This window comes from Macrosteles quadrilineatus, unplaced genomic scaffold (genome assembly GCF_028750875.1).
Source record: "Macrosteles quadrilineatus isolate MER2022 unplaced genomic scaffold, UCM_ALF_1.0 Scaffold_4__1_contigs__length_99947679, whole genome shotgun sequence".
In the NCBI taxonomy this organism is placed as follows: Eukaryota; Metazoa; Arthropoda; class Insecta; order Hemiptera; family Cicadellidae; genus Macrosteles; species Macrosteles quadrilineatus.
Window position 1 is genome coordinate 92,065,144 of NW_026542597.1, and position 17,123 is coordinate 92,082,266.

The 17,123-nt window shown below is 34.1% G+C and overlaps 3 protein-coding genes across 3 annotated transcripts in view; all 3 read right to left on the reverse strand.

Annotated features, from left to right (window-relative positions):
* The window catches only part of LOC128993147 (zinc finger protein 729-like), a 69,580-nt gene that overhangs the window by 11,992 nt on the left and 40,465 nt on the right, over positions 1-17,123 (reverse strand). The window contains exons 6-7 of the mRNA XM_054416906.1: positions 12,144-12,270; positions 3,563-3,693 (exon numbers count right to left, since the gene is read on the reverse strand). The gene's annotated coding sequence lies outside the window, so the exon portion shown is untranslated. The remainder of the gene's footprint in view (positions 1-3,562; positions 3,694-12,143; positions 12,271-17,123) is intronic.
* Positions 1,774-3,024, reverse strand: LOC128992357 (gastrula zinc finger protein xLCGF3.1-like). The gene has a single exon (XM_054415899.1). The coding sequence runs from the start codon at positions 2,945-2,947 to the stop codon at positions 2,150-2,152; it is 798 nt and encodes a 265-aa protein (XP_054271874.1). The 5' UTR covers positions 2,948-3,024; the 3' UTR covers positions 1,774-2,149.
* On the reverse strand, positions 9,769-11,188 carry LOC128993148 (zinc finger protein 85-like). Its single transcript, XM_054416907.1, has one exon. It carries the CDS (start codon positions 11,186-11,188, stop codon positions 9,971-9,973), a length of 1,218 nt encoding a protein of 405 aa, XP_054272882.1. The 3' UTR covers positions 9,769-9,970.

Genomic DNA, 17,123 nt, shown 5'->3' on the forward strand with positions numbered 1-17,123 from the left:
TATAAGTCAACAATTTACACTGATGACACCTCTTTACTTGTTAGCCATAGAGATTTAGATTGTATGGAAAATGTTGCCTATTCTGTTTTTAAAGATGCTGAAGAATGGTTTACAGTAAATTGATTGTTTTAAAATTATCAAAAAACACAGAGACTATTGGTGACCTTGAAAAAGAATCATGAAAACCATCAATTTGTTCATGATTATGAAAATGTTGTAACATTACTTGGTATAAAATTATACTGTAAGCTGTCATGGTCTGACCATATTAATTTGATGAATAATAAATTGTCCAGAGTTGTACATTTGTTAATAAATCTAAAAAGACATGTTTCCAGTAAATACTTGAAAATGGCATATTTTGCTTTTTTTTGAAGTGTTATCAGGTATGGTTTGATGATCTGGGGTAACGGAGTTGGAATTGAAAAAATTTTAATAAATAAAATACCCCCGTAGCAGCAAACCTGCATACTAAGCGAATTTCCATTTACCCGGCTTGATTTCTACTAAAATATTCCCTAAAATTTACAGATTTATATCCTATTTAAATAACATTAATTTTAGTGAGTAGTTAGGTTTGCTGCTACGGGGAAGATGTTGAGATGTGTTTTTTCAATTGAAATATTGATAGCTTAGTATGAAATAAGCCAAATTGCCAAATTTGATTACTTAAAATATATCCATAAACAAGGAAACTAGAACAGTTTATTTATTCTCCATAAGAATAACATGGGAATTTTAAATTTACAATTTTTTGAATTTTCTCCGTAGTCAATGAACATTCAAAAAAACTTCAATATACTAAATTATTTGTTTTTTTAAGCTCTTCAAAATGGTCTAGAGAGAAATTTAGAAATTTAAAGTTTTTAGGGGCAAAAATGAGAAAAACCCATTTTTACCCCATAAAACCCCCCATAAACCCCTGATCCCATGGTCCGATTATGCTGGTTCGCGAACTCGTTCGAATAAATGTAGGTTTACACGTTTGTACCAAATTTCATCGAAATCGGGTCAATTTTGCTCGAGTTATCGCGCTAACGGACACATATATAAATATATATATATATATATAAATATATATAAATATATATATATAAATATATATACATGAATTTGAACGGATGGTGTTTTTGGCCTCTGGGGACCTCAAAACGAAAAAGTAAATCGGTCCCGGGTCAAGGTCTTACCATGAGACCTACGGTAATAGCTTATTCCCTATATGGGAAATTCGCTAAAAGCGGTTAGAGTTTTGACCGACTCAGAAAGGTTAGCCCGCTCTAGGCCACCTTTTGTCTCATCGGGGATCCTGACTATTGTTAACTTGTATATTTTGGAGGTATTGATGTTTGTCAAAATTAATTTAAATATGTTTTCTGTCAGAGAAGAAATACATGATTATGTGAACAGATTTAGGCATAAATTAGATAAACCAAAGTTTAGGTTAAGTAAATTGACGAATTATCATGTTAATTTAGGTGTAACATTTTTCAACAAGTTACCATTGCCTTTTCAGAGTTTGCCTCAAAAAGCATTTCATTGGATCATTCATCATTTCATTTCATTTGATTGTATAATTGGTTTTAACTGAACCCATTTTATACTCAGGATGAATTTTTAAATATTAAAATAGAGTCTTCAGGCCTAGCCTAATTTTAGATTTTAAACATTTAGACTTTTTTGTGATGTTAGCTCAATTTAATGTTTATCAATGTGAATCATATCTTACGATGCCTATTGCAAAATTTTGTAATTTTGTTGAATGTCTAATAAATGTCTTATTTGTCTTATTAACAATTGATACTACTTAGGATTAGGATTCAATGGATGTGTATTAGGTTCCTGAGAAGGATCATTTCGCATTTCCGTGGTATTCTGTAGCCCCAATGTCACGAGATATGTGCATGTGTGAATTTTTTGTGATGTGTTTCCCTAAAGGAACCCCCAAATCTGATGGATCTTTAAGGACTAAATAACCAGTGAGTAGGGGAAACATTTTTAGTGACCATGAAATGCTCAAGACATTTTTCATTTTCTTAAAGGTAGAATTTAAGAACTAAATCAAAATCGAATGAAATGAATGAACACATAATGAATGAAGTCATATTTAAGCTATTTTTGATGGATCTTCCAGATGCGGTGCACTCATGACTTATGAGGTCCCTCCAGTGTGAATTATTGAATGTCTCTTCAAATAGCGGCTGGTTTTAAAGGATTTTCCACATATAGTGCACTTATAAGGTCTCTCTTTGGTGTGAAGCAATGAATGTAGCTTCATATTGCTGCTGGTTTGGAAGGATTTTCCACATGTAATGCACTTATAAGGTCGCTCTCTCGTGTGAACCAATGTATGTATCTTAATATCTTGCTTGGATTTGAAGGATTTTCCACATGTAGTGCACTTGTGAGGTCGCTCTTCCGTGTGAACCAATGTATGAATCTTCATATTGCCCCTGCTTTTGAATGATTTTTCACATGTAGGACACTTATGAGGTCGCTCTCCCGTGTGAACCAATGTATGACTCTTCATATCTTTCTTAGTTTTGAAGGATTTTTCACATGTAGGGCACTTATGAGGTCGCTCTCCCGTGTGAACCAATGTATGAATCTTCATATCGCTGCTGGTTTTAAAGGATTTTTCACATGTAGGGCACTTGTGAGGTCGCTCTCCCGTGTGAATCAATGTATGAATCTTCATTTCTGTCTTGGTTTTGTAGGATTTTCCACATGTAATGCATTTATGAGGTCGCTCTCCTGTGTGATCTAATGTATGAATCTTCATATCTTCTTTGGTTTTGAAGGATTTTCCACATAAAGTGCACTTATGAGGTCGCTCTCCCGTGTGAACCATTGTATGAATCTTTATATGGCTGCTGGTTTGGAAGGATTTTCCACATATAATGCACAAGTAAGGTCGCTCTCCTGTGTGAACCAATGTATGAATCTTCATGTTGCTGCTGGTTTTAAAGGATTTTCCACATGTAGTGCACTTATAAGGACACTTACCAGAATGTGTCAATAAATGATTCTTTATTTGACTTAGTCCAAAAAATGTTTCCTCACATGACAAACATTTAAAGGGACGCTCGCCTGTGTGTAAACACATATGACACTTCATATTTGATAGAGTTGAAAACAATTTTCTACATATTGGACACTTAAGGAGAGACTTTTTGGTGCTCTTTAACATTTTTTAGTTTTCAATCTTTGACTCTTCTAACGTATCAGACAAGTTTGAAACTAATTGAAATTAGTCAGTTGGCTTTGTATATCTATTTAAATATGTCTATTTTTGTGGGGTTTGTTAAATGTTTAACTGTTATATATGTGTATCAAATAAATTTGATCAACTTTTGCCCAAGTACTGTATTAAATATCATACAACATAGCCTACTTGAGACATTTTGCTTTTTTGCTTAACTCTCAAGTTTCATCACTATAAACACACATATAAAAGAAAAATTGGCTTCTTCTTTATGTTTCATGTTGTTTTCAAATAATATTGCATCATTTATATGAAAGTAATGTATAATATAAATTCAAATTTACATAGTAAATTACTTACTTTAATTAGTACTTTTAGTGTTGTAAAAACAAAATCTTTTTAGCTGCTGTTTAAAGTATTACATCAGTTTATGTCAATTATATTTCTTGCGACAGGTATTGAAGTTCCTTTGTCTCTTCAAATTGTCTATTCTGAAAAAGACCATACAGTTAGTTGTTGTAAGTATTTAGGTAATTTTCTTGTTGAAATTTAGAATCATAAAAGCAATTGTAATGTATGTAATCTATATATTAATACGCAAGCAGTTTTCTTTTCACAGTCATAACTCGATAACGGCTTGACGGATTATAACGTTTGAGGTGTCAAATTAAAGGTATTTTCACTTATATGTGCAAATACGTCTTGGAATATTAAGAAAGGGCATCACTTAAGTACAGACAAGGGTAAAGTTTGGGAACGGCAGTGTTATCTGTTGACATTAGATCAAACTGTCAAACTCAATTCTCTTTGTTTACAACTAAACATATGAACGTAGTTTGATATAGTTAAGTTTAACCACAGACTGTAGGACTTATTACTTCCAGAGCAAAGCCGGAATTTTATATTTTTATTTAAATCTATTAACTAAGTCTGGTTCATAAATGAAGAGTTTCCTAGCAAGACCTGACAACAAATTGTTTGTAAATAGTTGAATTTATTTACCTTACATCATATTTTACTGAATTATCATGTAGTTTTGGTTACAGTTCGGTGTGATTATGTAAATGTTTGAATGTGATTATTCACAGTCACAGTGCAGTTACCCGTTACATTTCCATATTGTCATGTAATTTACAATGTGTATCAAAATTTCTTTGTAGTGTTTTCTGGTGATTGGTTAATTTTCATTTTTTATCTAAATTTAAAATTAAATGCCACCAGTAAGACTAAGAACTGTGAGTGGCTGGAGGGAACGCAAACGTGACCGCTTGCATCAACCTCCCAATTTGACAGATACAGAGTGGCAGTACCACCGTGGTGATACATCCAATCTCGGAGAAATAACCGTTAAATGTTTACATTGTGGTGGCTTACATTAGCAAGAAAAGACTGGCCGAGAGAGTACTCTTTGTAAATAAATGAAAGGTTCGTTTACCTTATTTGCGGAATTCACCATACTTTCAGGAACTACAGTAGAACCTCGATAGTTCGACAGTTTGTGGACTTAAGGGATGTCGAACTTTAAGGAGTAAATGGAATTTAATATACAGGAAAGTAGGAACCCATGTCTTATATAGAAATCACCCAAATTTATTAAATACTAAAAAGCTTAACAATTACACTGTTCATTAGTTAAGTCTCAAGTCAACAATAAATGACAAATAAATGTTCAAGTCAGCTTACATCACAATAGTAACCTTTAAATATCACTTGACAAAAAGTTCAGCTCGTGTCGAACTACAAAGAGTGTCGAACTATTGAAGGTTTACTGTAATTGGAAACTCTCAATCTGAAAACAGGGCTGTGAGGCTTCGATCTACAAATTATCTGGATAAAATTCATCAATTTAATTCCGCCTTTGCCTTGATCAGCTATGAAGCTCATTTTGACGAGAGGGTCACACAGGGGATCTACAATTTCAGGATCCATGACAAGTTTTGCCACCGAATAGGTAATCTAATTCCTCAAGGTCATGATCCTGAATACGCACAGATGACCATGAGCCACCAATATGAAACCCTCCCCCCCCATGGGAATTTATGACTTATACTTTTTTTTTGGTATTACCTACCAGATTAAGAATTCAGTTGTTTGCCTCTTTTAAATTACAGCGTATTCCGGAAAATAAAGAAAAACTGTTCAATTTAAAAACCGTTTTATTAAAATTACATAAGGGTAGCCTACGTTAATTACTGGTGAAATATTTTTTTATGGACTTCTTCAGTATATATTCAAAGGCTTCAAATGAAAATAAAAAAGTTAAAAAAAATACCCCCGCTGCAGCAAACCTGCAGGCAATGCGGATTTCAAATTGGCCTGAATTGATTTTCAATTAAATCTATTTAAATAACATTAGATTTAAAGAGTACCTCTAGGAAAGCAATTTTAAGAGATTCTAATTAAATTAAATAAATTTTATTTGAGACATTTTAGACGTAAATTTTACTGGAATGTAAGGTTCCAGTAAAATTAACGTCTAAAACTTCGTTTTCCTCGTATCAAAATCGGATTTGCGGCAATAATTTTATTTTTTTAAATCTCTTTAAAATAATGTGCCGATTGATATGGGTTGCAATTTAAAAAATTTCAACCCTGTTTGTGGGTGGGGGGTGAATTTCAAAATATCACCAAAAACAACCTTACATTACCCTAGAAACGTGTATTGAAGCTTGTTTGAATTTATGAATATTTGTGCTGAGACCATTCATTATTTAGCATGTTAACCCATTGTTCTTTATTTTTACCATTAGCTAGGATTTTTTTCCAATCCCGTGGGATCTTGATTTTGGACATCTCATTAAGAACGTTTCTCCAAATCCTCTTCTCTCTTTCAATGTTTTAATACTTACATCTAAATAGGTATCCGTAATAAAGTATATCCTGCTGAGTTTCGGAAAACGGCTGAAGGCAATCTGTGCTAGTTCACCAGAGGTTTCTGGAATATTAGTAAGAACCTAAAAGTAAGCCATACTGTCAATTACATACATACATTATTCAATCTTGAGAGGTTCGTCTATACCCTTGTTCTCCAAAGCATGGAGCAGTTTGGCCTTTTCTGTATTGGTTGGGCATCCATCGACAGTGGCTGATGCCCATGGTACTGGATCTAATGGGTATGTCATAAGCTTCTCAAGGTTAATATCACGTTCTTGGGACAGCAGTAAAACTCCAGAAAAATATTTTTTATTGCTCTTATCTCAACTAATCTGTTTGCATGCAGCTTTCCCTAGATTATCTACATTAAATAAGTTGTCTTCCACCGATTCGGGTACAGGTCTTCCAGCTGATAAACAGACCATCTAGGAATTCTGATCACAGTTTTCAACTTCAAGCAGAATAATGCATTGTTCAAAAGCATCAAGTACAGTACAGAGGTTGCTCACTTCGTTTCATTTCATTTGCTTGCATGTCACTGAGAACAATTTGATGACTTCACCATACTTGCATTTTTAAATTCTAACTTGCTGTGGGCCCGTTCTACGCACAGGAATCAACTAATCAAATAAAAAAAAAACTAAAAAATCTATACTAAAAGACCCATGCTGCACTGCGGCGTTAAAATAAATATCATATCCGAGAAATAATCAAATTGATTATTTTTTATTGTGTAATACAGTATCTTAAACTTAACTGATTCAAACGATCAAACGATCAATAGCTCAAATTAAAGCCTATAATTGACTGATTATTTTGAGTCTAAAACATATAAAAAAACTTAAACAATACTGGAGCTATTGATATTCAATCATAGAAAAACCTTATATTTTTTTTTATGTTGGATGTTCACCTTGCGTTTGCTTGAAAACCGTCCGATTTGAATAACTAATATCTTAAATGCAAGCCGGTATTTCACTGAAGGTTCTTAGACCAAAATATATAGGGTTATATAATTACAAATGGTAAAATACTGTACAATTTAAATTGAAATACGAATTAAAAAATATATCAAACCTATGTTTTTTGGTCGAGTAATAAAGTAGATAAATATACGATGATGCTTGATGTGAAATATATGTGTGCATACTACCAATTTAAGACCTCAATCATGAAGATCGGACGTGTAGAAGAGCCAAAGAAACTCGGAAAAGAAAAAAAAAACAAATTTAACCCCCTTTAGAAATACATGGGGGGTAAATTTAATTTACGTATAAGCCGAGTGGGACTGTTGATAAATATATACTGATGCTTGATGTGAAATCTGTGCGTGCATACCTTCAATTTGAGACCTCGATAATGAAAATCGGGTGGGTAGAAGAGCCAAACGAACTCGGAAAAGAAAAACCAAATTTAACTCCCATAAGAAATACATGGGAAAAAATGTTGTTTACGTATAAGCCGAGTGGGACTGTAGGCAACTATATGCCGATGCTTGATCGCTTGATGTGAAATCTGTGCGTTAATACCTTCAATTTGAGACCTCAATCATGAAAATCGGTCGGGTTGTAGAGCCAAACGAACTCGCTAAAGTAAAACCATTTTTTAAATATATATATTCATGATATTTTCGTGTTTTCCGGAACATGCTGTAATTCACAAGTGGCAAACACCTAAAACCTTAAAGTACATGTCAATACAAACAAAAAAATGTATATGTCGAAAATTCCCACGGGGGGGGGGGGGAGGGGGGTAAACGCCAGCCTCCGCTCTATAAGTACAACATTGGAACTGGAACCCAACAGCGCATGTAAAACAAACAAAAAATGCAATGAAAAAATATATGGGAAATAGAGTCACAATGCCAACCCATTTGCCAAATCTTTTAAAACTGTGGCAGACATTTTTTTTTTCTTTAAAGAGGTTGGCGGCCTCTTTCAACCTTGCATTTGCCCGTCCACATACACTATGCGCCCGTGCGTGGATCGTTTACAGCAAAGCAAGGAGTGTTAAGATGTCGACAAGATGGATTCGTATTTAGTAGTTATTAGTATTTAGATTAAATTAGTATTTATTTTTATAGTTGAGACCTAGGTTTCTACATCGAAACGTTATCAGTCCTATGTCTCATAGGCTAGCTAAACTTCTTGTTTGCCATCTCTTACTTGAGATATTGTCGATTTGGTATAATTTGTACAAACATTGATATGATATGTATGTGTATTAGTATGTGTCGAGGTATGCCTAGGCAATAGATTAAACGATTCCTTGGTGTAGATTAAAAATAGTGATGAATGTAAATCAGTTTGAATTTTATTTTAACTGTTAAGTGAGTTTAAGCATCACTGAATTATAGGTAATATAAACCATTTAATTCAATAAGTGATCCTGGGCCACTAAGCATAATGAAATATTATGTGCATGCTCCCATAACTGGATTTCAACGGTCTGATACTAAAATAGCGGCTGTCCTAAAGCATCGCCAATGCTTAACGCCTGTTACCTTCTGAACTGTCCTCCCCTCCAAAATAATTATTTAATTTGTCTTTATTTTTTTACAGAATACGAGTGGTCTTGTCAAGTCTGCAATTACACAAAAGCGCAATTCAATAAAACTTATCTCATGTATCATTTGTACTATTTCCTGCCTTTGTTGAGCTAAGCATAATATTTTCTATGGAATAAAGATTATTGGGTGAATGGTGTGCGGTTAAGAAGAGAAAATTATCACTTGGTTTGGTATGTAGATTTAGGTTCAAATACAATACTTAAATGAAGTAAAACAATGAAGCAGTTTGTACCTTTTAATTTTTACTAGTAGCACAAAAATTAACATGTTTATGTGATTATATGATGCATGTAATAATTAATATTGTAGGTTTATCCACCAAGATTATCAAGAATTTGCATGGATTCAGTACATTAATCAACCAATCATTTTCATTAAAAATATAATATAGTACATTACAAATATTTAAAAAATCTACACTAAATACAATTGTTTTATTAACCTGTACAGTTGATGAGTTTTACTGAAATGCCTTAAAAGCCAGTCTAGTTACTAAGAGTAGGTACAATTAATTCACCATTTAAAAATAATGTAATATATTCATAAAAATGTACACAAAATGGAAAAATCAACAAAATCTTGACATTAGTGGGTTTTCTGTATGTATGCAATACACAATAATAAGATAGTCAAGATAGTAAATAAGATTACAGTTTCATTTGTAATATGTAGGATACATTAAAAAACCCTAGAGAATATTTATTTATAAACAGATAAACAGTCCTGGATACAACTAAGCATTGTAAAGAGTGACCGAGGAATCAAACATTGTTTTAGCTGATAGTACGGTATATGCACCATAGTTATTGTAGTTATTGTTGAGAGTAGGGAGGGGTGTCATTCAATGTTGTATATTATGCCGTTTAATTAGCTATGGAGCATTATAAACGGTAAAAACCATACGTTTGCGAACTATAAGTATTAGAAATGTTGTGCCTATCAAGTCTCTTTTCAACACATAATGAATGAAAAATCATATTTAAGCTATTTGTGATGGATCTTCCAGATGTGTGTGTCTCTTCATATTTCCACTGATTTGGAATGATTTTCCACATAAAGTACACTAATAAGGTCTCTCTTTGATGTGAACCAATGTATGTTGTTTCATAGTTATTTTGTTTTTAAAGGATAGTCATGAGGTTGCTCTTCTGTGTGAAACAAAAAAATGAGTCTTCATCTCGCTGCTGGTTTGGAAGGATTTTGCACACGTAGTGCACTTATGAAGTCGCTCTTCTGTGTGAAGCAATAAATTAATCTTCATATTGTTCATGGTTTTAAAGGATTTTCCACATATTTATTTCATTGTGAATATTTCATTGTGTTATCTATTGATCTTGTGATCTTGAGGTCTCTCCAGTGTGATCTAATGCATGTTTCTTTAAACTGCTACTGAATCGGTAGGTTTTTCCACATGTAATGCACTTATGAGGTCGCTCTCCCGTGTGAACCAATGTATGAATCTTCATATTGCCGCTAGTTCGGAAAGATTTTCCACATGTAGTGCACTTATGAGGTCGCTCTCCAGTGTGAACCATTGTATGTTGCTTCATCATATTTTTGGTTTTGAAGGATTGTTCACATATAGTGCACTTATGAGGTCGCTCTTCTGTGTGAATCAATGTATGTTTCTTCAAACTGCTACTGAATCGGAAGGTTCTTCCACATGTAATGCACTTATGAGGTCGCTCTGCTGTGTGAATCAATGTATGTTTCTTCAAACTGCTACTATATCGGAAGGTTCTTCCACATGTAATGCACTTATGAGGTCGCTCTCCTGTGTGAACTAATGTATGAATCTTCATATTGCCGCTTGTTTGGAAGGATTTTCCACATGTAATGCACTTATGAGGTCGCTCCCCTGTGTGAATCAATATATGTTTCTTCAAACTGCTACTGAATCGGAAGGTTCTTCGACATGTAATGCACTTATGAGGTCGCTCTCCTGTGTGAATCAATGTATGAGTCTTCATACTGCTGCTAGTTCGGAAAGATTTTCCACATGTAGTGCACTTATGAGGTCGCTCTCCAGTGTGAACCATTGTATGTTGCTTCATCATATTAATGGTTTTGAAGGATTTTTCACATATAGTGCACTTATGAGGTCGCTCTTCTGTGTGAATCAATGTATGAGTCTTCATACTGCCCCTGCTTTGGAAGGATTTTCCACATGTAATGCACTTATGAGGTCGCTCTTCTGCGTGAATCAATGTATGAGTCTTCATACTGCCCCTGGTTTTGAAGGATTTTCCACATATAATGCACTTATGAGGTCGTTCTTCTGTGTGAATCAATGTATGAGTCTTCATACTGCTGCTGGTTTGGAAGGATTTTCCACATGTAGTGCACTTATAAGGTTGCTCTTCTGTGTGAACCTTTGTATGTCTCGTCATTAGATTAATGGTTTTAAAGGATTTTCCACATATAATGCACTTATGAGGTCGCTTTTCTGTGTGAATCAATGTATGAGTCTTCATACTGCTGCTGGTTTGGAAGGATTTTCCACATGAAATGCACTTATGAGGGCGCTCTCCAGTGTGAACCATTGTATGTTGCTTCATCATATTAATGGTTTTGAAGGATTTTCCACATATAATGCACTTATGAGGTCGTTCTTCTGTGTGAATCAATGTATGAGTCTTCATACTGCTGCTGGTTTGGAAGGATTTTCCACATATAATGCACTTATGACGTCGCTCTACTGTGTGAACTAATGTATGCATCTTCATCTCGCTGCTGGTTTTGAAGGATTTTCCACATATAGTGCACTTATGAGGTCGCTCTCCCGTGTGAACCATTGTATGAATCTTTATATGGCTGCTGGTTTGGAAGGATTTTCCACATATAATGCACAAGTAAGGTCGCTCTCCTGAGTGAACCAATGTATGAATCTTCATGTTGCTGCTGGTTTTAAAGGATTTTCCACATGTAGTGCAATTAAACGGAAACTTACCAGAATGTGTCAATAAATGGTCCTTTATTTGACTTAGTCGAAAAAATGTTTCCTCACATGACAAACATTTAAAGGAACGCTCGCCTGTGTGTAAACACATATGACACTTCATATTTGATAGAGTTGAAAACAATTTTCTACATATTGGACACTTAGGGAGAGACTTTCTAGTGCTCTTTAACATTTTTTAGTTTTTAATCTTTGACTCTTCTAACTTATCAGACAATCTTGAAACTAATTGAAATTAGTCAGTTGGCTTTGTATATTTATTTAAAAATGTCTATTTTTGTGGGAATGTTTAACTGTTATATAAAGGTATCAAATAAATTTGATGAACTATTGCCCAAGTACTGTATTAAATATCATACAACCTAGCCTACTTGAGACATTTTGCTTTTTTACTTAACTTTGAAGTACTATTTTAAACACACATATAAAAGAAAAATTGGCTTCTTCTTTATGTTTCATGTTGTTTTTAAATAATATTGCATCATCTATATGAACGTAATGTATAGTATAAATTCAAATTTACATAGTAAATTACTTACTTTAATTAGCACTTTTAGTGTAAAAACTAAATCTTTTTATCTGCTGTTTAAAGTATTACATCAGATTATGTAAATTATATTTCTTGCGATGGTATTGAAGTTCCTTTGTCTCTTCAAATTGTCTATTCTGAAAAAGACCATAATTTATTAAATATATACAGTTAGTTGTATAGTATTTAGGTGATTTTCTTGTTGAAATTTAGAATCATAAAAGCAATTGTAATGTATGTAATCTATATACGCAAGCAGTTTTCTTTTCACAGTCATAACTCGATAACGGCTTGACGGATTATAACGTTTGAGGTGTCAAATTAAAGGTATTTTCACGTAGATGTGCAAATACGTCTTGGAAAATTAAGAAAGGGCATCACTTAAGTACAGTCAAGGGTTAAAGTTTGGGAATGGCAGTGTTATCTGTTGACATTAGATCAAACAGTCAAACTCAATTCTCTTTGTTTACAACTAAACATATGAACGTAGTTTGATATAGTTAAGCCAAAAAGTAAAACAGCTTACGAAAACAAATTGCATTTACACGTATACCAGTAACCTAAAAACATATTGTACTTCAATAATATTAATTAACCAGAAATGAATGGCCTATCTTTAACTAAACTGGATGTGAAATCAATTTAATGAAGTATATACAGTGTTAGTATTTTGCTTTAATACACGCACGAACATCACTCACTATTCATTAATCACTAAACATCAACACCAAACCAAAATAGCATTTTGAGGTGAGCTCAGTTGTTTTCTAATTTCTAGTTTTAGAAATTAGATGGTTTGAGTTATGACAAACAGGTGTGCCAACATCAGTTCTACCCATCATAATGGTAGCTTGTCGTACAGAATATCCAGATTGTGATGGCTGCCCTGATTTAGGAGTGCGCACACAACTTTAGACTCTGCCCCAAAGCGCCCATACTAAAGCATTGGAATGACGTCATGGCACCCTCAGAGCTGTTTGGTTGTTCTGCCATAAGACTACATGTATTGGGATTGGGACGGTCTGGCCGCCGTCCGCGCTGTCCTTACTAAGCAAGCGACGATCAAAATTTAGTCTTTACTGAATTGAATTATCCAATTATTTGGTATATTTATGTTGTATATAGTTTGAAGTGATCGTTAAAGTAATTTTAATTAAATTTAACTGAATAAAATTAATATTAAAATGTAATTTATTTATGTATTGTTGGAAGGGCAGCGTCCGAGAGTCCTTATGGGCTAGCCGCCACTGCCTGTACTGTATGCAATATTTCAATTTGTATGTATCTGTAGCCTAACTTAACTATTTGAAGTGGTCTATAACTGTATTACTGTTCAATCGACCAAATAAAGAATCTTGTATCTTGTAATCTTATAATATTGCCATTTTAGGAAAAATATTTTTTTTTGCAGCAAAGCCTCGGTAACACAATTTATGATCACTGTTGGGGTTCAACTGAAAATATCATCTAAATAGTCCGTGACTAACTAGTGCTGCTACCTTGTTTGTAACGCATGGAACAACGTTTGCTGGAGTTTTCGACCACTGGACGACCTCTAGTAAAAATCATTAGGTGAATTGCTTACGGTTAGGAAGAGGAGTTATCAATAGATAGGTAGATTAAAGATCAAGTACAGTACATACTTAAATGAAGTCAAACACTTACAGCAGTTAATATCTTTTAATTTTCTATAGTCGTATACAAATTAACAATCAAACAAAAAATAAATACAACAGTTTGTTTATGTTGTATATGAGACATGTAATTAATATTGTAGGTTTATCCTAATTCAATATTTCATGTGGATTCAATACATTAATCAATCTTTCATTTTCATTAAAAATACAATACAGTAAAAATATTTGATAAATCTACACTACATAGGCTACATTTTTTAATTTACATTACCATTAACATTAACATTTTTACATTAACATTTTTTTGCAGTCGATAGTAGAGGGAATTCTCTTAACTCTTGTTTGGAAAAGGGACCTAATTTAATAGAACTAATTCCAGCTCTTCTAATGAAGTTTAGAAAACACCCAATAGGTGTTATTTCAGATATTAAGAAAGCTTTCTTGCAAGTAAGTTTAACAGAAAGTGACTGAGACGCTTCAAGATTTTTGTGGTGGGAGCGACTTATTGGAGTGGTAAAGGAAATTTTACGACAAAACTTGGGAAATTCTTTAGTCACACAGAAAGAACTCTCAACAATTTTGTGTGATTGTGAAGCAACTGTAAATTCAAGACCTTTGACTTATCTTTCGAATGATGATGACTGTTTACAACCATTAAGTCCAGCCTTATTCTTACAACCAACATCAACAGCTGAATTACCCGATTTGAATGAAATTGAGTGTCTAAGTTTGAATAAAAGAGTGCGTTATATAAACAAAATAAGAAGATCACTAAGAGACAGGTTTAAGAAAGAGTATTTGGCTACACTCGTTCACAATGGAAAAAACAAGAAAAGTAGAGAACCCATTATTGGAGAAGTTGTATTGATAGGAGATGATAACACAAAACGAATAAGATGGCCTTTGGGGTTGGTACAGGATGTATATCCAGGAAGAGATGAATTCTCCAGAGTCGCAAGACTAAAAACTGAAAATGGTATTTTGACAAGACCACTACAAATACTTTTCCCATTAGAAATCACAGCTTGTGAAAAAGAGTGTATGAAAGAAAATAAAACACTTGAAGAAGAAGAAGGTATAGGCCTAGTTGAAAACGAAGTCTTTGATTTGGCTAAGAAGAAAACCAGATGTGGAAGAGAAGTAAAAGTGCCCCAGCGATTTTACTGATTTAAAATTGCACATGATTGGTTAGCAATTTGAAATGGGGGGAGGATGTTGTGAACTTTATTGTATATCTTTTCACTTCATTGATTTTCCTTTTGAACTGGCTGTTATATCTTTTCTAAACTAACTGTGTTTTGTTTTATCACATGTTAAATATTTTGTATTGAAGTAATTTAATTGTTTGAAGGTTCAGTTTTAGACTTTGGTATTAATAAAGAAGCTTACTAATCTGTTTGTGAAATAATTATTTTATCATTTATGGTAATTATTTCAAGATTCAAAACAGAGTCAATAAACTCGAAACGGTAATTAAATAACGAACACGTTAGAGCCCTAGACTATCTCATTGTATGCTAAGCTATCTGGAAAAATTAAGGTGTGACCTAATTTCAGGTGAGACAACTATTACGTATTTTAAAATCTAATTTTGTCTCTCAACCCGAAATTTTGTCATAGTGCTTAAACACTTTTAGGTCATAGGTGAGACGTTTGGTTCGTTGTTTAACAATAGCTTGGTTTATTTACAATAAGATCCACCACACACACTACCATTGACAATTGATACAAATCATGATTAGGATTCAATGGATGTGATGTGTATTAGGTTCCTAGGAAGGTTATTTCGCATTTCCGGAATACTCTCTAGCCCAAGTACGAGATATATAGTCACGAGATATGTGCATGTGTGAATTTTTGTGACGTGTTTTCCTTATGGAACCCCCAAAATCTGATGGATCTTTAAGGGCGCCTTAAACCAGAAAGTGGCAGAAACATTTTTAGTGGCTGTAATTTGCTGAGACGTTTTCCATTTTCTTAACACGAGAATGAAGAATTAACACAAAAGATTTGATTTAAAATGAATGAACACATCATAAATTAATGTATGAAACGTCATATAGCAACTATTTGTGATGGATCTTCCAGATGTGGTGCAATCATGAGGTCCCTCCAGTGTGAATTAATTATCCATAAGGCTCTTCATATGACTGCTGGTTTGGAAGGATTTTCCACTTATGAGGTCACTCTCTTGTCTGAACCAGTATATGCCTCATTACATCTTGCTTGTATTTGAATGATTTTCCACATTTAGGGCACTGATGAGGTCGCTCTCCCGTGTGAACCAATGTATGTCTCCTCAAAATGCTGCTGGTTTGGAAGGATTTCCCACATATAGTGCACTGATGAGGTCGCTCTCCCGTGTGAACCAATGTGTCTCTTCAAAATGCTGCTGGTTTGGAAGGATTTCCCACATGTAATGCACATATGAGGTCGCTCTCCTGTGTGATCCAATGTATGACTCTTCATACCTTTTTTGCTTTTAAAGGATTTCCCACATGTAGTGCACTGATGAGGTCGCTCTCCCGTGTGAACCAATGTATGACTCTTCAAAATGCTGCTGGTTTGGAAGGATTTCCCACATGTAATGCACATATGAGGTCGCTCTCCCGTGTGAACCAATGTATGTCTCTTCAAAATGCTGCTGGTTTGGAAGGATTTCCCACATGTAATGCACATATGAGGTCGCTCTCCTGTGTGATCCAATGTATGACTCTTCATACCTTTTTTGCTTTTAAAGGATTTCCCACATGTAGTGCACTGATGAGGTCGCTCTCCCGTGTGAACCAATGTATGTCTCTTCAAAATGCTGCTGGATTGGAAGGATTTCCCACATGTAGTGCACTGATGAGGTCGCTCTCCCGTGTGAACCAATGTATGACTCTTCATACCTTTTTTGCTTTTAAAGGATTTTCCACATATAGTGCACTGATTAGATCGATCTCTTGTGTGAACATATGTATGAGCCTTCATATCGCTGCTGGTTTTGAAGGATTTTTCACATGTAGGGCACTTATGAGGTCGCTCTCCCGTGTGAATCAATGTATGATTCTTCATGTCTTTCTTAGTTTTGAAAGATTTTCCACATGTAATGCACTTATGAGGTCGCTCTCGCGTGTGAACCAATGCATGTGTCTTTATATCTTGCTTGGATTTGAAGGATTTTCTACATATAGTGCACTTATAAGTTCGCTCTTCTGTGTGAACCAATAAATGAATCTTCATATAGCTGCTGGTTTTGAAAGATTTTCCACATGTAGTGCACTTATGAGGTCGCTCTCCTGTGTGAAGCAATGTATGAATCTTCATCTCGCTCCTGGTTTTGAAGGATTTTCCACATGTAATGCACTTGT